Source organism: Lithobates pipiens, unplaced genomic scaffold (assembly GCF_037356315.1).
Source record: "Lithobates pipiens isolate NorthernLeopardFrog02 unplaced genomic scaffold, aLitPip1_a1.2 Scaffold_10, whole genome shotgun sequence".
In the NCBI taxonomy this organism is placed as follows: domain Eukaryota; kingdom Metazoa; phylum Chordata; class Amphibia; order Anura; family Ranidae; genus Lithobates; species Lithobates pipiens.
Window position 1 is genome coordinate 125,300,228 of NW_027507686.1, and position 22,375 is coordinate 125,322,602.

At 45.9% G+C, this 22,375-nt stretch overlaps 1 protein-coding gene across 1 annotated transcript in view; it reads left to right on the plus strand.

Annotated features, from left to right (window-relative positions):
* MMP2 (matrix metallopeptidase 2) overlaps positions 1-22,375 on the plus strand; it is a 343,614-nt gene that overhangs the window by 114,610 nt on the left and 206,629 nt on the right. The window contains exon 5 of the mRNA XM_077458031.1: positions 10,580-10,753. Coding sequence (XP_077314157.1) covers positions 10,580-10,753 — 174 coding nt within the window. The remainder of the gene's footprint in view (positions 1-10,579; positions 10,754-22,375) is intronic.

Consider the following 22,375-nt stretch of genomic DNA (forward strand, 5'->3'; position numbering starts at 1 on the left):
TGATAGCTGTATTATACAAGGATGAGGATGACGGCTGTATTATACAAGGATGAGGATTGGGTGTATTGTACAAGCATGACGATGATGGCTCTATTATACAAGGATGAGAATGATGGCTGTATTATACAAGGATGAGGATGACGAAGAAGGGTGTATTATATGGAGATGATGATAGTGATGACAGGTGTTTAATATGTATAATATGGGTTTGATGATGACAGGTGTATAATATGGGTTTGATGATGACGGCACAGTGGTGTAGTGGATAGCACTCTCGCCTAGCAGTAAAAAGGGTCGCTCGTTTGATTCCCAACCATGACACTACCTGCCTGGAGTTTGCATTTTCTCCCTGTGCCTGCATGGGTTTCCTCCGGGTACTTAAATTGGCTTCTGTCCAAAATTGGCCCTAGCATATGAATGGGCTCCTTGAGGGTAGGGACCGATGTGAGTGTGCAATGTACAGGGATAGAGACAATTGTAGACACTCACTTAGGTTGAACTGGATGGACTAGTGTCTTTATTCAAACCTTACTAACTATGTAACTATAATGACGAGGAGTATGATGAATGATGATGGGTGTATAATATGGGGATAAGGATAGTGATGATGAGTGTATAATAGGGTTGCACCGATACTGGTATCAGTATCGGTGCTGATACCGAGTATTTGCCCAAGTACTTGTATTCAGGCAAATGCTCCCGATGCTTCCCCCATTCCTGAACAGTCAGGGGTGATCGGTGCAGTGAAGGGGGGGGGGGGGGGGAGTTACAAGCATTGATCCCCCCTGTACAGGTTTCAATAAAGTAGCTGACAGCCGCTTCTCCTCCTCTCCCCTCAGCAGCTTCCAGCTGCTTTATTGAAATCTATACAGAGGGATCGGTGCTTGTAACCCCCCACCACCGCACCAATCACCCCTGACTGTGCCTGTATACTGCTCCATTCCCCCTCTGTCCCCCTCCATGTGCTCCACTCCCCCCACCTCCGTGTGCTCCGGTCCCCCGTGTGCTCCAGTTCCCCCACCTCCCTGTGCTCCGCTCTCCTCCTTCCGTGTGCTCCGGTCCCCCCCTCCATGTGCTCCGGTCCCCCCCTCCATGTGCTCTGGCCCCCCCCTCCTCCGTGTGCTCCGGTTCCCCCCCCTCCATGTGCTCCGGTCCCCCCCCTCCATGTGCTCCGGTCCCCCCCACCTCCATGTGCTCCAGTCCCCCCCGTGTGCTCCGGTCCTCCCACCTCTGTGTGCTCCGGTCCTCCCCCCTCCGTGTGCCCCGTTCCCCCCCCCCCTCCGTGTGCTCCAGTCCGGTCCCCCTCTGTGTCAATCTTTCAGGATGGAGAGCGGAGGAAGGAGCCAGTAAATCTGTCGGGTCCTTCCTATTCCAAATGAACAGAGTCAGTGATCAAATTTTTAATAACAAAATGGGGTCAGTGGCGCTACCTCAAGTGTGCACATGTATGTAAAATATCGCACCAAAATAGAGCACCAACATATTTTGGCACACATAGTCAGCATATATATTCCCTGATAGGGGATACTGAGGGATGCCCTTTGGTTTTGGGGATCTATTACAAAATAGTCACCCCCCTTCTCCCCCATATCCTTCTCTTATGGTTAAAAGTACCTATAGGGGGGTTGTTCTGAGGGAGGTTTCTTAGGGATATTTTACATACATGTGCACACTTGAGGTAGCGCCACTGACCCCATTTTGTTATAAAATATTTTACACCCTTAGTTCCCTAGTGGACATTAGTTTGAGGGGAGGCAGCAACCACCACTGTTAACCTAAGCGCGACTTTGTGTAGTACAAAAGAACGTTTTTACAGTGATCACAATGATGTCCATTCATAACTGAGAATCATAAACTATACTTGAGTTTATGAATGGAGAGGAGCCTCTGTCTCCTGTCCATTCATCTCCAGTGCAGCGGAGGCTGCTGAGAAAAGGACTGGGGAATCTCTGTCTCCAGTCCCTTTCTGTGTCTCAAAAGGCAGATGGCAGGGGTCTGTTAAGACCACTGATATCTCAGCCACCCCCCCACCCCGACAGGGCTGAAAAATTAAAGAATTGTAATAAATAAATAAATATTTTAAATGGTTAAATTGTACCAATAATAAAAAATAAAAATAAAAACAAAAAACACACTGACACCGTCCAACCCCCCCCCCCCCCCCATACAAAAGTAGAAAAATAAAAATTGTAAAAAATAAAAACATACCTACACAGTCTACGCATCATCAGTGCTGCATATTAGTGCCACTGTCACGTGACATTCAAAAAAAGTATTGGTAATCTAATCGGTATCAGTGAGTATCCTAGTGTATAATATGGGGATGATGGGTGTATTATACAATGTTGAGGAGTATGATGATGGGTGTATAATATGGGGATAAGGATAGTGAAGATGGGTGTATAATGTGGGGATGACGATAATGGGTGTATTATACAGTGATGTGGAGTATGATGATGATGATGGGTGTATAATATGTGTATGGGTGTATAATATGATAATTATAGTGTTGATGGGTGTATAATATGGAGATGACGATGATGGATGTATTATACAATGATGAGGAGTATGATGATGATGGGTATATAAAATGGGGATAAGGATAGTGATGATGGGTGTATAATATGGGGATGATAATGATGGGTGCATTGTACAATGACTGGAACATCAGGGTGTCAGTGTCACTGAGCGTGCCACATCATGTCTCGCTGGCTGCTTTGCAATACATGATTTTGGGGATTTCTGCCATGCCATGTACTGATAACGTTACACTACATAATAGGCACAAATTGTGAATACATCTGTCCTGTAATGTATACAGCTATATACACCCACCTTCTTTCTTTCTGTATATATAGACCATCCTCCATCATCACTGACTGCAGATATACATCATTATTATTTCATTTCAGGTACTTATAGTCATGTTACGCAGCGCTTTACATATACATTGTACAGTCACATTAGTCCCTACCCTCAAGGAGCTTACAACCTAAAGTCCCTAACACACATTCATACACATACTAGGGCCAATTTAGACAGGATCCAATTAACCTACTAGCATGCCCTGTTACTGTATACTGTTACTGTATACATAGCTGTATACAGGACAGATGATGTATATCTGTAGTCAGTGATGATGGAGCAAGGTCTCTATATACAGGAAGGAAGGTGGGTGTATATAGCTAGCTGTATACAGGACAGATTATGTATACCTGCTTACGCTCATCTGTGAAGCTGAGTTATATATCCTGATCTGTAATGCTGAGCTATATACCCTGATCTGTGAGGCTGAGCTATATACCCTGATCTGTGAAGCTGAGCTATATACCCTGATCTGTGAAGCTGAGCTATATACCCTGATCTGTGAAGCTGAGCTATATACCCTGATCTGTGAAGCTGAGCTATATACCCTGATCTGTGAGGCTGAGCTATATACCCTGATCGGTGATGCTGTGTTATATACCCTGATCTGTGAGGCTGTGCTATATACCCTGATCTGTGAGGCTGAGCCGTATACTCCTGTCCTGTGATGCTAGGGCTGTATACTCCTGTTCTGTGATGCTAGGGCTGTATACTCCTGACACTATGGGTGGAATACAGGGGACGGAGTGGGTGGATTCTATAGGGGGTGGGGCTTATGGGACATGGGAGGGGTCAAAAAGGAAGGGCGAGGTCTGGCGCACTTTTCGTAAATTTCTGTGAACTCTCCCTGTTCTCCCTGTTACCCCGAACCTTTGCATCAGAAGAGATCAAGGTGAGGTTTATCATCACGTTATTACTGAACGAACCACTTTCCTGGGCTCCTCATCTCCTGGAACAACATGACCCTGCCCTGGCAGCCACAGATTCCTTTTTCTCAGCTATGGCTCAGCTATACTCTGATGCTTTCTATCACCAAACTGCCGAATCCATGCTTGGCAAGTTGCAGCAAGGTCCAAGGCCTGTTTAAGATTATGTAACAGACTTTCGTGTCTGGAGCGCAGACACTCAATGGAATCTTCCTGCACTTCATCACCAGTTCCGTCTGGGACTTTCTGACACCTTTAAAGATGAACTTGCCAGAGTGGGAGTTCCCGCATCCCTGGAGGGTCTGATTAACCTAACTATTCAGATCGATTGACATCTGTGAGAAAGACAAGCTGAACGATCTAAAGGAACTCTCTCTCTGGCTTCAAGGACATCCGTCCCTGCTTCCTCATCTACTGCACTTCCCAGGAGCTTTCGAAGACCACCCCTTTCTTCTGCTGAATGTCTTTGTTGACCACAGGGCAACCTGTGCCTCTATTGTGGGGGGGGGCTGGTCATTTTATACAGACTTGTCCGGCAAAGACCAGCAGATCTCCTTCCTGCCAGTTTCACATGATGCATCTCCCTGTGAAGGATCAGTCACACGCCTCTCTTCCTATCATGTTCCGGTTGACTGAAAAGACAATTTCTGTACTTGCCATTATAGACTCTGGAACCTGCAGTTGCTTTGTGGACTCTGCATTTGCCTCTCTCCACCAGTTGCCAGTATGTGCCAAGAGGCAGAGGTTTCATGTTCATCTGGCTGACGGTTCCGGCATCAAATCAGGGCCAGTTACTCAAGAGACTTTACCTATCCTCTGCCAGACTTCCTCAGGTCACCACGAGTTTCTTCGTCTTGATGTCATAGCTTCTCCTATGTTCCCTGTCATCCTTGGCATCCGGTGGTTGAAAGCACATAATCCCCACATTAATTGGCTTACCGGCCATATCTTGTTCTCTTCTAACTACTACCAGATGCACTGGCTTCCTGAAAAGACTGCCAGTACCACACCCCTCCTGGGCATCTATCCTGACCATGAAACCTCTAATTTGATCCCTGTTGCCTATCACGAATATCTGGAAGTGTTCAACAAGAAGGGTGCAGACACTCTTCCACCCCATAGGACATATGGCTGTCCCATCAAACTTTTACCAGGGGCTAAGATTCCATTTGGTCGGATTTATCCGCTCTCAGAGCCTGAACTGGAAGCCCTACGTACCTATATTGATGAGAGTCTTGAAAAACAGTTCATCAGACCTTTCACTTCTCCAGCAGGTGCCGGTATTTTCTTTGTAGAAAAGAAGGACCATTCCTTGTGTGGATTATCGCGACCTCAACTGGGTCACTGTTAAGAACCGGTATCCCCTTCCTCTGATCCCAAACTTTTCCAAAGACTGCGAGGGTTCTCCAAATTGGACTTGAGAGGTGCTTATAATCTTCTTAGGGTCAGAAAAGGGGATGAATGGAAGATGGCCTTCCGAACACGCTTCGGCCATTTTAAATATCAAGTCATGCCATTCGGACTCTGCAATGCCCCCGCCACATTTCAGCATCTAATGAATGATGTTTTTCGGGACTTCCTTGATCTATTTGTCATTGTCTATTTAAATGATATCCTTATATTCTCTGAATCCCTAGAAACCCATTGGACTCATGTAAAGAAGGTACTGGCTCGGCTGCGAGAACACCGCCTTTATGCAAAGACTGAAAAATGTGACTTTGAAAAGCAAATTATACATTTCCTGGAACTTGTTATCTCTGCCGAGGGTATCTTCATGGACCCACAAAAGGTCACCTCCGTCCTGGAATGGCCTGCCCCTACAGAAAGCCATTCAGAGGTTTGTGGGATTTGCCAACGTCTATAGGAAGTTTATCAATAACTTTTCTGGCATTATCGCTCCCATTATCCAACTAACGAAGCAGCATGTCCCCTTCCGATGGTCCCCAGAAGCCCAAATAGCCTTCAAACAGTTAAAAGCCTTATTCACTTCTGCTCCCATCTTGAAGCACCCAGATCCATCCTTAGCCTATGTTATGGAAGTTGACACCTCTAAAAATGCAGTAGGAGCTATATTGTCTCAGCGCCAAGGTCCCAAATCATTGCTCCACCCTGTGGCTTTCTTCTCTAAAAAATTTAATCCTTCCGAAAGGAACTATGATGTTGGAGACCGAGAGCTACTGGCTATCAAGGCTGTGCTTGAAGAGTGACGTTACCTCCTGGAAGGAGCTTCTCACCCAATCCTCATCTTTACGGACCATAAGAACCTTGAGTATTTGAGGACGGCCAGACGACTAATACCCCGGCAGGCAAGTTGGGCACTTTTCTTCTCTCGCTTTGTTTCACATAACGTATCGCTCAGGCTCAAAGAACGGTAAGGCGGATGCCTTGTCCCGGATATTCAATGACCCAGTTGTACCCACGGAACCCAATACTAGTCTACCAGCCAAGAATTTTCTACTCCTTCAGCCGGATCTGATGTCCCAGATAAGAACAAATGTAGCCAACCAACCACCTTCGAAGGACCTGGCTCTTCAGCTGAGGCATGGCCTGTACTTCCTTAGGAAGCAAATGTTTATCCCTGAACAATTCTGAGTTGCCATCCTGAGGTGATGTCATGATCACCTCTTAACAGGCCACTTTGGAATCCGCAAGACGGCCGATTTGATCTCCCGTACGTTCTGGTGGTCAGATTTGATGCAGAACTGCAAGAAATATGTAAAATCTTGTGTTACATGCCTCCGGAGTAAAACTGACAAGGCCAGAACTTGGGGTCTACTCGAGCCTCTTCCTGTGCCTGAGAAACCATGGAGAATGATCTCCATGGATTTCATTGTAGAACACCCCCCATCTGAAGAATTCTCCACTATTTTTGTTGTGGTTGATCGCCTGACCAAAATGGCCCATTTTGTACCTCTACAAGGAACTCCTTCGGCCACTGTGACTGTCTCAGTTTTTATCGAGCAGATCGTAAGGTTGCATGGTATCCCTGACAGCATCATCTCGGACCGAGGGGTGCAATTTACTTCTAGATTTTGGAGGGCTTTATGTGAAGCATTGCACATTGAGAAAACTAGCTGCGCCAAAAAAAAAAAATTACAGAAAATCACCCCTTTATAATAATTATATAATCAAAACAATTTTTGGTGACTAATAATCTCCAATATGAATGTCCTCAACAGTAAATAAACTTTCAGGAAATGACTTCCACACTGCAACAGTTCACTTGAAAGGAGGGGTCATTGCAATGAAAACAATCCTCTCAGGTACTTTGTAATATAACACCACGGTGATTCATACATATACAGGTGAAAAGGAGATGCCCGACCACTGAGATGCAGATATGCTTACCAGACAACAAACAATGCGGAGCGTTTACCGTATTTATCGGCGTATAACACGCGCCGGCGTATAACACGCACCCCAATTTAAGAGGCAAGTTTCAGGAAAAAAAACTTTAAAAAAAAATAAACCATGGTAGAGATACCCTCCTTTTCATACAAAATAAAATAAAAATAAGGACTTATTGATATATCCCCCCTAAGGAGATGAGAGCCCTTACCTTGCCCTCTTGTTGTCTATGGCACTGCATAGCACCAGCACCTTCTGCATGGGGTCAGCACTGTAGAAGCTCTGGCTATCAGGATGCCATAGATGAAAGAGTTCAGGAGACTTGAATGCCGGCATCCATCGGGTTAATCAGGAAGCCGGTCTCAGAGGTATACCCTACTACTTTAGCCAGACTGCATCTCCACTACATGCTTGTTATCCTCCAGTGGGCTGGCAGGGGCTGAAGGGAGCAAGGAGTGCTTTACTGGGCTGAGTGTGCAGCAGGCATCCCGGAGCGATCAGTACTGGCTCCTTCCCCTCACGCTGTAGAGCCTGCACTCTCCCGCTGCATTCTTGTTCATAGCTCCGCCGATATCCTGCAGAGGTTACAGAGCCGGCGCTTCTATAATAAACCATGTGTCCTCTATGAAGAGGGCAGAGGCTAGGAGTTTCCCCCCGTTCCGTATCCAGGAACTCACTGTGATCAGGACAACGCTGGTTGCAGGGGAGCGAGCGGAGAGCCGAGCGGCTCGTTTATTTGCGGCGGCACTCGTTCCCCTCTTTGCACCCCGAGGTACACTATCGGCGTATAACACGCACCCGCGATTTTCCCCCTATTTTCAGGGGAAAAAAGTGTGTGTTATACGCCGATAAATACGGTAAATTTATTCCTTCCACATCCTTAGGATTAATCAGGAACTATAGATCACCCTGGAACGCACCATCTAGACCTTGTTTAAGGGCTCCCAGACTTCATGCTTCTATTGTGTATATTGTTATGGTGAACACTCATGGGCCGCTGCTCTGTCTCCAAGGCCTATCTGACCTTATATTATAAAGTACCTGAGAGGATTGTTTTCATTGCAATGACCCTCTCCTTTCAAGTGAACTGTTGCAGTGTGGAAGTCATTTCCTGAAAGTTTATTTACTGTTGAGGACATTCATATTGGAGATTATCAGTCTAAAAAAACTGTTTTAATTATATAATTAATTATTATATAGGTGTGATTTTTTGTAATTTTTTTATTTTTTGGCGCAGCTAGTTTTCTTTGTCTGAGTTTTTCTGGTGTGTTTGTGTCCCACTTTCGGCTGCAGCCTGGTGTTTTTTTGTTTTATTGTTTTATTTTTATTTTTAGGTTTGTGTTCTGTGTGGTTTATTTTTTCCATATTGCACATTGAGCTCCGCCTCTCTACTGCATACCACCCACAAACCAATGGACAGACTGAGAGTACAAACCAAACCCTCGAACAGTACTTACGGTGTTTCTCCTCATTTGCACAGGATGATTGGCTGTCACTTCTTCCACTCGCAGAATTTTCATATAATAACTCCATCCACTCAGAAACCAAGCAGTCACCTTTCTTCGCCAATTATGATTACCATCCCTCTTTCTTGCCTGAGTAGGCCATTGGATCTTCTGTACCTGCTGTACAAGACAGACTAATCTTCCTCAATACCAACAACCAATTGCTGTGGGATACAAGGCCCAGGCAAGCAATAAAAAAATTTTGACAAAAGAAAAAAAAAGAAGCAATTTGGACCTTAAACCTGGAGACAAAGTCTGGCTTTCCACAGTAAACTTGAAGTTAAACTGTCCCCAAAGGAAACTTGGCCCACAATTTATGGGGCCTTTTCCAGTGAAAAGGAAAATTAATGCGGTAGCATTTGAATTGGTGTTACCAAACAACCTGAAAATCCATCCCATCTTTCATGTCTCTCTGCTTAAACCATCAGTGCCAAATCCATTTCCTGGTCGGGTTTCTGAAATTCCCCCTCCGCTGCTGATCAAAGGGAGCAAGGAATTTGAAGTAGAAGCCATGTTGGATTGTAGGAAGAGGGGTAACCAAACACAATTCCTCATCAAATGGAGAGGCTACAGGCCAGAAGTAAATTCCTGGGAATCAGCTTCAGATGTGCATGCTTCCAAACTGGTACAAGCCTTTTTCCAGCGCCACCCTGAAAAAAGAGTCCTGAAGGGCATCCGGAGGCTGCCCCCAGGGGGGGGGGGGCAATGTAAGAGATCTGTTAAAATGCGCCCGGCACGCACTTGTGTGCATACCTATGGGCAAAGGCAAAATCCTATGTGCACTAATGTACGCAATCACGGGCAAGAAAGTAATTCAATGCACCCCAATGTGCATGCATGTGCGAGTGCGTCAGCGAGTGCGCCCATGCACGAGCGCGCCCCTAGCGGTAATTGGCGCCAGATGGCCTATTTAAAGGATGCTCTGACTTCTGGAAGGTGCTGATTGGTCTTCAGCTGTGTCCTGATACTCTGAACCCCGTTTATACCCAGCTTGATTACCGTTACCGATCTTGGCTTCCCTCGACTCTGCTTTGGACTCTGATTACGCTGACTACTGGTTTCAGATCCCGGCTTGAAAGCCCCTGCAGGTCATTAGTTAGCAGTGATAAATGAGCCTAGAATTATCACTCTTACTTCAGTGTCAGCAGTAATATGTAACATGTGTAGCGCCCCCTTACGTGTGCATTTACATTCAGCAATGTTTGTATGTGGAGATAGTGGGCTCATATGTTTTTGGGTGACATTTTAAGTGCTTGGGTGTAACCTTTTAATGTTTTTACACATTTTTACTACAAAATTTTCTTTACTAAACTTTTTTCAGCACACAGGGGGCAAAAAGTCCCCTATGTGATGCATTTTTGACAGGTTCTCTCTCCAATAATAATTGGCTCGTCAGATTTACATACATTCCCAGAAACTACAGCTGCAGGTAACGTGTGTAAAGACCCCGTCACCACCGCCTATGACATACAATGGTGGCAGTAAAAACCTTAAAGGACTACGTTGTACTGTTCCATAACTTTGCATACAACTTTAAGTCCTTCCACCAAGCACGTTATTTCAAAGAGCTGTGTATTTTCAATGTTGCCCTTGCATTGGTACATATACATGTCTCCGGTGGCAGTTTTTTTTATCAATATCTTTCAATGAAACCTTGCTACTTTCAAATTCATTAGCTTTTTGGCACTGTGCTCGAGGTTTATGCATTTCCCACTGAGTTTGTAAAACCTTCTGCCAACCAAACTTTGTCCAGTTCACTCATCCCTACTAGGTAGAAGCGTTTTTGAGCTTGGGTCTTGCAAAGCTTTCTGTTATTCCCTTTTAGTTTTCTTGTAACTTTAAAAATCAAAAAATTAAAACAAATTCACAATTAGTATTGTACTTTTACTGGCATTTTTGTATTGATTGCTTGTTAACTTTTACTATTCCCTTTAGTTGTGAAGGTCAAATATGGAAATGCTGATGGAGAATTCTGCAAGTTTCCTTTCAAATTCAATGGCAAAGAGTACAACAGCTGCACTGATGCTGGCCGCAATGATGGATTTATCTGGTGTTCCACTACCTATGACTTTGATAAAGATCAGAAATATGGATTCTGCCCTCATGAATGTAAGTCTAACATTCCTGCTAAGGTATTCCTCAGATTTTTATTGCTCTGCGACAATAGTTTATCACCTGCAGGTGTACTGAGGCATATTTAAAAAAACTGAGTTGATTCTGGCACTATTGCTTGTTCAGCATGCATAGGTAATTTACAAGAATTCGAATTATATGTTAAAGAAGTTGCTAGCAATCCTAGGGGCACATAGAGAGGGCAAGTTCAGGAAAGTACAGTATTTGTAAAATCAACCACTAAAATCTCCAGTGAGTTTTTTGAAAGTAATGTTCAATGCTTAAATAAGTATTTACCAGTATTCAGATATAACCAGGTGACCCTATGATGAAGGTCCTTGTGAAGGCACTTTGTTATAATGTGACAATGCTTTGCCTCTGCCTCCCAGTTGTCCCCCTGCATTGTAATATGCTCTACTAAAGAAGGCTATAGTTGACTGAGCCAACACACATTGCATAGGGATGTTCCACTGCTTCACCATCAGAAAACCCACCTTAAGAAATGATGCGTAGCAGTTGCTGGAATGCATGCATGTAAACAGGAAGTTGCTGCAAAGAGTATGCAGGAGTTCTTTAGTACTTAAATATAATAAGAATTCAATAAAAGGTGAAAACAGTATTTTGAATATGCATGGCAATTGTTTAGCCTCATACACACAAACGGACTTTGTACAAACTTTCCCGTGGACTTTTGTACAAAGGGCGTTGGCCCTGAACTTGTTAAGCATACACATGATCGGACTTTTTCAGCCAACTTTCACCAAATCACGTGGTTTTTCTGCTCTTTACCGCCACCTTTGGTCAACTTCTCTATTGTTGTCTGATCTTTTGCATTGGTTCTGAGCACGCGTGTTTGTAAAGTCCTATTGTTTTCTGTACACACGATCGGACTTTGCTCCATCGGACTTATGTTGTTGAAAAGTTTGTCTGTTCGCACAGCCAACAAAAGTCAGATGAAAAGCGAAAAAATTTGTCCAATGGAGCGTACACACGGTTGGATGTTGCCTTAAAACAGCTCATTTGCATGTTTGTTTTCAAAAAGTCCAATCGTGTGTTTTGATATACATTGCTTTGGTAAACTAAATGTTATTTGATTAGGGCTTAGATGTATTTTAAGGCTAAAATCCTCACTTGCTGGGTAGGGCTGCAAATATATAAGTATGAGGATATTGGAGCAAGCAGGATCAAGTATGACTGATTCTCGACAAGAGACATTGGGCATAACATTGTAAACATGTATACTGTATATCTAAGGAATCTGAATGCATATACTCAGCTAAAGGTTCAAAATATATAGTTATTATGCACTGCATGAATGTGAATTACATTTCATTGTCAGGAAAAGTAGATCATACCTTTTGTATTTATTCATACAAATAAAATGGCAATTTTAGAGGCAAGGTTGTTCATAAAAAGCATTCCAGTTAAAGATAGATAAACTCATCTATGCACTACCAAGCGCATGTGGTAAAACACTACAGTTAATTTCTTAAATTCTGACCTGTTGTTACTATGCCCTGTGAATAGGCACAGAGCTTGCCTTCTAAACTACAAAGGTGCTGAAAGGAGCTTCAGGATGTGGAGTCAGTACAGGAGTGACTGCTTTCAGGCAGCAAGGTAGCATTGAATATGTAGTACTCTAGAAATGAAATAGTAAACAGCAGAGGAGAAGCTGCAAGGTGTGCAGGGAATCCAGGAAATTGTGGGAACCTGTTTTAAAGTGGTTGTAAAGGCAGAAGTTTTTTTTATCTTAATACATTCTATGCTTTAAGATAAAAACTCTTGTGTGTGCAGTAGCCTCTAGGGATGAGCCGAACACCCCCCGGTTCGGTTCGCACCAGAACTTTCGAACGGACCCCAAATTCGTACGAACTTTAGAACCCCATTGAAGTCTATGGGACTCGAACGTTCGAAATTAAAAGTGCTAATTTTAACGGCTAATATGCAAGATGCTGTCCTAAAAAGGGCTTGGGGACCTGGCTCCTGCCCCAGGAGACATGGGTCAATGCCTAAAATGTTTTTAAAAATGGCCGTTTTGGCGGGAGCACTGATTTTAATGACGATTAAAGTGAAAAAAAAAAGTGAAATATTCCTTTAAAAATGGTGCCTGGGGGGTGTCTGTAGTATGCCTGTGAAGTGCCACGTGTTTCCCGTGTTTAGAACAGTCCCTGCACAAAATGACATTAAACGGAAATAACATCATTTAAAACTGCTTGCGATTTTAATGTTATATCTGGTTCTTGCAATATGGTTGAAAATCATTGAGAAAAATGGCATGGGTAGCCCTCCCTGCCCATTACCAGCCCCTTTGGGTCTTGTACGCATATTAAGGGGAACCCCGTACCCATATTAAAAAAAGGAAATGCGTGTGGCCTCCAGGCCCTATACACTCAGAACAGCAGTATACAGGCGGTGCAAACAAGACAGGGACTGTGTAGGTTTGTTGTGTTAAGTTGAATCTGTTTATAATTTTCAACTGGTACATTTTTAAAGTGTAGCTCCAGTCAAAAAAACTATTTTTAAGCTTTTTGGAAAACATAGGGAAGGGTTATCACCCCTGTATAATTTTTTTGGTCGTCCATCTTTTTTCATCTCACTTGCTGTTGTCTCCTTCCGTTTGCAAGTAGGAGATGTTTGTAAGTTGGATGTTTGAAAGTAGGGGCCTGCCCTATATGCTCTGCAGAAATGGCGGAACAAGGCGTTGGTTTTGCCACAACATTGTAAGCCCTCAAAATGACTCTTGGTGGGCGCTGGAGTGCCCTGTTGTGAACGATTATATCAAGAATTGTAATTACATGCCATTATTGAACAGTGGTAGAAAAATTGACCTTTGGTGGTTGTGGTGCTGGTGCCACAACACTATAAGTCCTCACAGTTACTCTGGGTGGGCACAGGAACGGGCCCTCCTGTGAAATATTATATCAAGAATTGTAATTACATGTCCCTGTTAAACAGGGGCAGAAAAATTGGGCATTAGGTACTGGTGCTGGTGCCACCACACTGCAACCTCTCCCATATACTCTAGTTTTATTGCAGGAATTAGCCCTGCTGCAAAGCATTGCATCAAAAATTTTAATTAAACGCCCTGTTAAACAGGGGCAGAAAAATTGGGCCTTAGGCACTGGTGCTGGTGCCACCACACTGCAACCTCTCCCATATACTCTAGTTTTATTGCAGAAATTAGCCCTGCTGCAAAGCATTGCATCAAAAATTGTAATTAAATGCCCCTGTTAATCAGGGGCAGAAAAATTGGGCTGATGGCATCACCCAGAACCAGAAATGTTCTTCCAACATATCAGCGGAGGAGGAAGAGGATAGACATTCAACATAACAGGACAGTCACTCAGCATCAGCATAGGCATTCTTGAAGGAATGTGATATTTCAAAAAAAAATATTTGTTTACATCAGCTTCAGGTGCTTGGTAGCTGTGGGTTATCCAAGACTGATTCATCTTGATGAAGGTCAGTCGATCAACTGATTCGGTGGACAGGTGCACCCTGTGATCGGTAACAAAGCCACCAGCAGCTATGAAGGTGCGTTCCGAAAGAACTCTGGATGCAGGACAGGCCAGTAGCTCAATTGCATACTGTGCAAGCTCTGGCCAGTGATCCATCCTCAAGCCAGAGGATTTTCGGTGGGAAAGGTGTCCAAGTCTGACCTTGCCCCTAGGTATTCCTGCACCATGTAAATCAGACGCTGGCGATGGTTGCTGGAACCGATCATACCTTGGGGCTGCGGACTAAAAAATTGTCTGAAAGCATCAGTCAGACGGCCACCTTCTCCACCGCTCCTTCTAACCGATGCCTCAGCAACACGTTGTCCAGGACCAGGAGTTTGTAACCTCCCAGTCTCTGGGAACGCGTTGCACAGACCTTTCTGCAAGGCCTCCCGGAGATGTCTCATCCTCTGCTCCCTCTGCGATGGCAAGATAAGGTCGGCAACCTTACCCTTGTACCGTGGATCAAGGAGAGTGGCCAGCCAGTAATGGTTCCTCTCCTTGATCCGAAGAATACGAGGATCCTTCCGCAGGCTTTGCAGGATCAGGGAGGCCATGCAGCGTAGGTTAGCTGAGGCATTCGGTCCGGAGTCCTCTGGGTCACTAAGGACAACATGATCCGCAGCTACCTCCTCCCAGCCACGTACAAGTCCACGGGTTTCTTGGGACTGTAAATCATCCCTACAAGACTGCTGCTGCTGCTGCTGCTGATGCTGAGTGCCAGCCTCCACCTCCATGCTGACACAATCATCCTCCTCCTCCTCTTCCTCCTCCTCATCCTCTTCCTGTGTGATGGGTGGCACAGCAGGAACACTGTCTGGATAAAGGGGGCCTTGAGAGGCAAGGAAGTCCTCCTCTTCCTGCCTCTGTTCTGCCTCAAGTGCCCTGTCCATTATTCCACGCAGCGTATGCTCCAAGAGGTGGACAAGAGGTACAGTGTCACTGATGCATGCACTGTCACTGCTCACCATCCTTGTGGCCTCCTCAAATGGTGACAGGACAGTGCATGCATCCCTGATCATGCCCCACTGGTGTGGTGAGAAAAAACTGAGCTCCCCTGACCCTGTCCTGGTGCCGCAGTCGCACAGGTACTCATTGATGGCCCTCTGCTGCGTGTGCAGCCGCTGCAGCATGGCCAACGTTGAGTTCCACCTGGTGGGCATGTCACATATAAGGCGGTTCTTGGGCAGGTTCAACTCCTTTTGGAGCTCAGCCAGCCGAGCACAGGCATTAAATGATTGGCGGAAATGCACACAGACTTTCCTGGCCTGATTCAGGACATCCTGTAAGCCCGGGTACCTGCCCAAGAACCGCTGCACCACCAGGTTAAGGACGTGAGCTACACAGGGCACATGGGTCAGTTGTCCCTGTCGGAGGGCTGAGAGGAGGTTGGTGCCATTGTCGCAAACCACCATTCCTGGCTTAATCTGGCGTGGTGTCAACCACCTCTCGGCCTGCAGAGCTGACAAAACATCCACCCTAGTGTGGCTCCTGTCCCCCAAACAAACCAGCACAAGCACGGCATGGCATCGTTTTGCCTGCATACTTGCGTAGCCCCTGGAACGCCTACGGAGCACCGCTGGTTCTGAGGACAGAGCACTGAAAGAGGCCATGGAGGAAGAAGAAGAGGAGGGGGTGGAGGAGAGAGGTGTGTCACAACCAATAGTAGCATTTTGGAGGCGTGGTGGCGGAACAACCTCCAACACTACTGCACCTTGTCCTGCATCCTTCCCAGCTGCCAGAAGAGTGACCCAATGGGCCGTGAAAGACAGGTAACGTCCCTGTCCATGCCTGCTGGACCATGAGTCAGCGGTAATATGCACCTTACCGCTGACCACCCTGTCCAGCAAGGCAAGGACATTGCCTTCCACATGCCGGTAGAGAGCCGGAATCGCCTTCCGTGAGAAAAAGTGGCGTTTGGGGACCTGCCACTGAGGAACCACACATTGTACAAACTCACGGAAGGGGGCCGAGTCTGCCAACTGAAAAGGCAGCAGTTGAAGTGCTAGCAATTTAGCCAAGCTAGCATTCAACCGCTGGGCATGTGGATGGCTGGGAGTGAACTTCTTTCGACGGTCCAGCAGCTGGGGCAGGGACATTTGCCTGCTATAATCGGACGTGGGTGTACTGCTAGCAGAGTGCCCGGAAGCACTTGGTTGTGACACACCTAATTCTACACCTTCATCCCTCTCAGAGCAGGTTTCAGAGAGGACTGAAGGTCTAGTGGGGTTGGAGATGCCAGCTGATGAGGAGCAAGGAGAGGTCCGCTTTGTTCTTTGGTGTGGGTCTTTGAGGTACGCTTGCCAACGAGCTGCATGGCAGGTCAACATATGTCTGGTCAAGCATGTGGTGCCCAAGCGGCTGATGTTTTGGCCACGCGAGATACGCTTGAGACATATGTTGCAAATAGCAGCGGTGCAATCTGATTCACTCGTCTCAAAAAAGGCCCACACCAAAGAACTTTTAGAATAACGCGCAGAGGCAGCGCCCTGCACAGGCGGAGCTCTGCGGTGTGATTCAGTCAGTGTGCTGCCCCTAAGCTGGCCTCCGGAGGACATCCTGCCTCGTTGGACATGTGCCTCCTCCTCCTCCTCTCTCCTACCAGGCACCCACGTGGAGTCAGTGTCCTCATTATCCCCTCCCTCTTCATCGCTGTAGCAAACCAAGCAGTATGCTGCAGCTTGTGGAACATGACTGCCAGATTGCTGTCCTTCTTGAGCATCCCCTCTCTCTGAATTCACGCTACTGCCTTCCTCTAGCTGAGTATCATCATCAGAGCCTACAAAACACTGGGCATCCTCCTGGAGCATGTACCCAACACTGTGCTCAAAGAGTTCAGGAGACTCCTCAGGAGGACGTGGTGGGTCTAGGGAAGGAGTTACTGATGATGACATTGAGAGGAGGATGAGGATGAAGAGGGCTTGGTCATCCACTCTACCAAGTCATTGGCACGTTGCGGCTCAACATGTCCAGCTGCCGAAAAGAAGGACAAGCGTGTCCCATGGCTACGTGCTGATGATGACGATGCACCGCGTCCACGACCAGCACTGTTGTCTCTAGACACAGAGCCTGCTTGCCCTCTTTTATCGGCTCGCACCTGTCTGCCTCTCCTTGCTGGTCTTCCAGACATGGTAATGGCCTGAAGGGAGTTGGGTAAAAAAGCAATTGGGTAGTGTATATTGTGCTGGAGGAACACCCACTAACTCCTGCAGATGCCTTTATTATAGAACACCAGCAATAAAGGGTAGATAAAGGGGTATACTGTACTGGAGGCACACAACACCCACTAAGCCCTGTAGATGGCTCTATTAGAGAACAGCAATAAAGGGTAGATATAGGTGTATATTGTGCTGGAGGCACACAACACCCACTAACTCCTGCAGATGCCTTTATTATAGAACACCAGCAATAAAGGGTAAATACAGATGTATACTGTGCTGTGCTGGAGGCACACACAACTTCCAATAACTCCTGCAGATGGCAGATGGCTCAAATAGAGAAGAACTATGTAGGTGGATATAGCGGTGTGTACTGGATACAGAGCACGCAGACAGCACGCACAAGCTCCTAACACTGACTGCAAGCTCTATTATAAAAGATAGATCACTAGCTATATAGGTGAGGTGAATATAGCGGTGTATACTGCGGTCAGGGCACGCACTACAGAAGAGCAAGATCGAAAAATCGGCTGATAACGATTGGTGTATACTGTGTTGAAGGTACACAGAACACCCACTAACTGCTTCAGACGCCAACACACTACACAAGGCCGCCACGCTGGCAGCCTTATATAGTGTGGGGTGTGTACTACACAGCCTGAGCTATGATTGGCCACAGGCATCCTGCCTGTGGCCAATCATGGCTCTCCTTACTGCCGGCGCTGTGATTGGCCAAGCATGTGGGGTCACAGTGCATGCTTGGCCAATCATGAGCCAGCAATGCACTGCGCCATCGCAGTGCATTGTGGGCCGTGAGCGCCACACGAATTTGGCGCGAACGGCCCATAACGTTCGGAATTCGCCGAACGGGCGAACCGCCGATGTTCGAGTGGAACGTATGTTTGACTCGAACACAAAGCTCATCCCTAGTAGCCTCCCTCAGCCCTCCTAATACTTACCTCAGCCTCATATAGAGCCAGTGAAGTAGGATTGTCTCAGCTGCCTGGGACCCCAATCCTCATTGGCTGAGACAGCAGCACAGCGCCATTGGCTCCTGCTGCTGTCACTCAAGTCAGTCACTCAATGAGGAGGGCGGAGCCGGGCCACAGCTTCATGTTTCCCCATAGATGCACAGAGCTGCGGCTCGGCTCGAGTGCCCCCGTAGCAAGCTGCTTGCTGTGGGGGCACATGATAGGAAGGAGGGTCCAGGAGAGCCAAAACGGGACCCGAGAAGAAGTGGATCAGGGCTGCTCTGTGCAAATCCACTGCACAGAGCAGGAACGTATGACATGTTTGTTATTTTTAACGGAAAAAAAAACAAGACTTTACAATCACTTTAAGTAAGTAAAAATATATAGTTTGTTTTGTTAGTACAGTACTGATGTTCTAAAATGAAAGAGCATTCTGTGTGCTGTGATCATAGATTTATTTTCCTAGATTTAACCACCTCAAGATCGAACTGTTTCAGCCCCTTCCCGCCCAGCCCATTTTCAGATTTGAGTGCTGTCACATTTGTTGAGACAGATAGAGGTTTCTTTTGGTGGCATTGAATCAGCACTTTTTTTTTCTATATACATGAAAAATAAACATTTTCTTACTTTTTGTTATAAAATTTTGCAAATAAATAATCTTTCTTCAGAAATTGAGACTAAAATTTGTTCTGCTACATTTCTTTGGTAAAAATAACCCGAACCAGTGTGTATTATTTAGCCTGTGTGAAAAGAGTCTACAAACTATGGTGTGTATATATATATATATATATATATATATATATATATATATAAAAGAGGGCCAGTATGGTGGCCCGTAATTATGGGAGGAGCCTGGAGGGTATATAATCAGACCACCCACAACGGTCTGTGTCGGTTCCAGTGTAAGGTACTGCACATCAAGGGGTTGGCTCTTCTCAGCTCCCTCACGGTCGACTATCTGTGCGTCCAATCGCAGGTGCACTTCGGCTTCTTCATTCGTGGTCTTCGTCGGCGGTTCCCGCTCATGGTCGCAGATAAGTAGTATCCGAATCTTTTCATATCATGTGAAAAATTGCAGCTTATCATGCTTACTATCCTGCACCCCTTTCGCAAAACCTACCTCTGAGTTGTTGACACTCATGTCCCGACATCTTTCGGCACAGGCATAGTACATTCGTAAATTCCTTCTACCAAACATACGATTCATTCATAGATCCAAGCCTCCGAGTCGCTGTCGGTCGTTCTCCAATATCACTCGCCATAGGCTTCACTAGTTATAAGATTCACTGTTCTCATCCTTTTTTGAGATAAACAGGTATTGTTTGTATGGGTTTCTGTGGCTGATTGGGGTGTAATTAAACCCACCTGATGTCTTTCCTGCACTTGACTAGCCTGGGGGGATGGGTGGTTGATAGGTGTTTGGTTTCACAGTAAGGAATGGCATACATTCTACAACCAATTCGTATCAGATACTCCTTACTGCCAATTTATATCAGATTCATCTCATACATTTTTTAAGCTGATTCGTGTCAAATGCATTGCACAGGCTGACTCTGCCAACTCACTGCGTGTCCACGCAGTTGTACCTTTGAGATCGGTCGTATATCTTCATCGATTGTCCCACGCTCGGACCGCTACACACTCGCTGTTGCAGGTAGGACTTTGTTGTTACTGCTCCTCTAAACTCTAGTAGTTACGTTATCATGTTCGTTATCATGTTCGTTTTGCAAAAAGTCGCACTTACGCCACCGTAAGTCTTTCTATGTCATCTTTCATGTATTTCATGCTTTCTACCCAACACGGGTTTACTCGAGCCATTCACTTCACAGCGATGCGGTCAAATCCGACATTCAAGCCCCTTACTCGCCTCGCGTCTACGGCCGATTCAAATCTAGTCGCAACTTCGCTTCTATGTTTCGGATCCTTGACAATCACAAAGCCCCTTCAACCGCCATCACCATTTAGTTGATTCGAACCCAGCCATATCATCGGCAATACGGTCAGATCTGTCATACGAGCCCCGTAGTCACCTCACATCTATGGCCGATTCGAATCTAGTCGCAACTTCGCTTCTATGTTTCGGATCATTGGCAATCACCAGCCCTTTCAACCACCATCACAATTCAATCAATCCGAACCCAGCCATATCCTCAGCGATACGGTCGAATCCCATGTATGAGCCTCTCAGTCGCATCTACGGAGGATTCGAGTCTAGTCGCAGCATCTGCGCAACGATTCCAGTCCTTGCCAAACGCAACTCTAACAACCAAGCCGAATTCTGTTGCATCTCCGACTCAAATGAGTCAAATCTTTCGCAGACTATTCCATAGCTATAACCCAGTTCAAACTAGTCACATCGACTGTACGAATTCAGCAGTACTTACGTTTGACTTTCTCAGTCTATCCATACACACAATTCTCTCCACCAATTTGCTCAGTGTTGCGCACGGTCATTCATACATAATCACATTTCCTCTATAACCTTTTCTTTCGCCTTTCAACAAAGCTCCTTGCAATCGCTGCAAGCATCAATGCAATGGCTCAATACGGCCACTCATCTCCAGTAGCAACACGGCTGCTCTCCTCATTCCTACACACTTATAATTTAATTTATAGATTCAAATAAAGCTGCTTTCTTGCAATCGCTGCAAGCATCTCTGCTATAGCTTAATACGGCCACTCATCTCCAGTAGCAACACAGCTGCTCACCTCATTCATCCATTCATTCTCACCTCATAATTCAAATAAGGCCGCTTCCTTGCAATCGCTGCAAGCATTTCAGCAAGTGGCTCAAACTGCCACTCATCGTCTCCAGTAGCAACACGGCTGCTCATCATTTTCTCTGTCGCTTTCCCCTTTTTAGGCCAGTTAGAACACCAGTTAGTCCACCCTGCACCAGGTTTGGACAGTATCTCCCAAAAAAAATAAAAAAAAAAATAAAAACCCATTGTCGAGGGCTTGCATCTTCACCAGGGGGCCAGCTTTGCCTCAAAGAGCTCTTTGCAATCCCCCTTGTCAAAACGAAATTCTCATGTCACCTTACTACAGGCTCCCGGTCAACTCAGTTCTTGACCCCAACCAGTCGACTTCACAACTAGGGCATAAAGTCAGGTGTTTAGTTCAATGGGATTTGCCCTTTCTCTTAAACACTCTTTCACTACATATTTTTACTTCACATACAGAATTTGACCTGCTCCTGAGGCGTTAGCAACTGTCACATACTTCTGTGCGCCTCACTCTGTTTTTGAAGCACAAGCCTTCAATACGCAGACAAGGTCGCCTAATCTCCATACTTGCTGGCAGTGCAAGCATTAGTAGACCGAACCCACGTCAATTAACTACAGATCGCAACATTCCTACTTAGTATACCAGACTTCAGCTACCCACCCCAGTCCGCCCTGGGGCGCTCTGGTTCATTAGTCTGTGCCGAGCACAGACTGACACCCGAGCTATCGGTTACCTAGCCAGTCACCTCCTGGCTCACCTCGGTTGTCACGCATTCTTTTGAGTTTTCTAAAGTCACACTCAACAGCGCTCGAGCGCAAACCAACTGTCACTATGGCTGTCGTTCCTTGTCCTATTCTTCTTTTTTCCTTCCGCCTTTCATCTTATCTACCCAACGCAACTGTCCCCTCCTACCTTTGCAACTTACCTCAAACATACGCACCCCTCCCTTGCTTTTAGTTGACGCCATGTCGCAGGCAGACAGTGAGGACTTTGCCTCAGCCCTGCCATCACCCTTTACGGGCTCAGCAAGCGGTGGTGTACAGTCTCACAAGAGCTTGGACCAATAAAAACAAAACAAACAAAAAACAAAAAAATAAAAAAATAAAAAATAAACTCATAGCAGAACGGTGTCGCAGGAGTAAATCCTACCCTGCTGCAGCCAGGAAACCAAGCCTTTAGGCTACTGTTTCCACCGCCAGTGGCAGCCCTTCCAGGCACCACCTCAGTCTATCTTCTTTGCGACTACTCAGCTGCACTCCGGGGTAA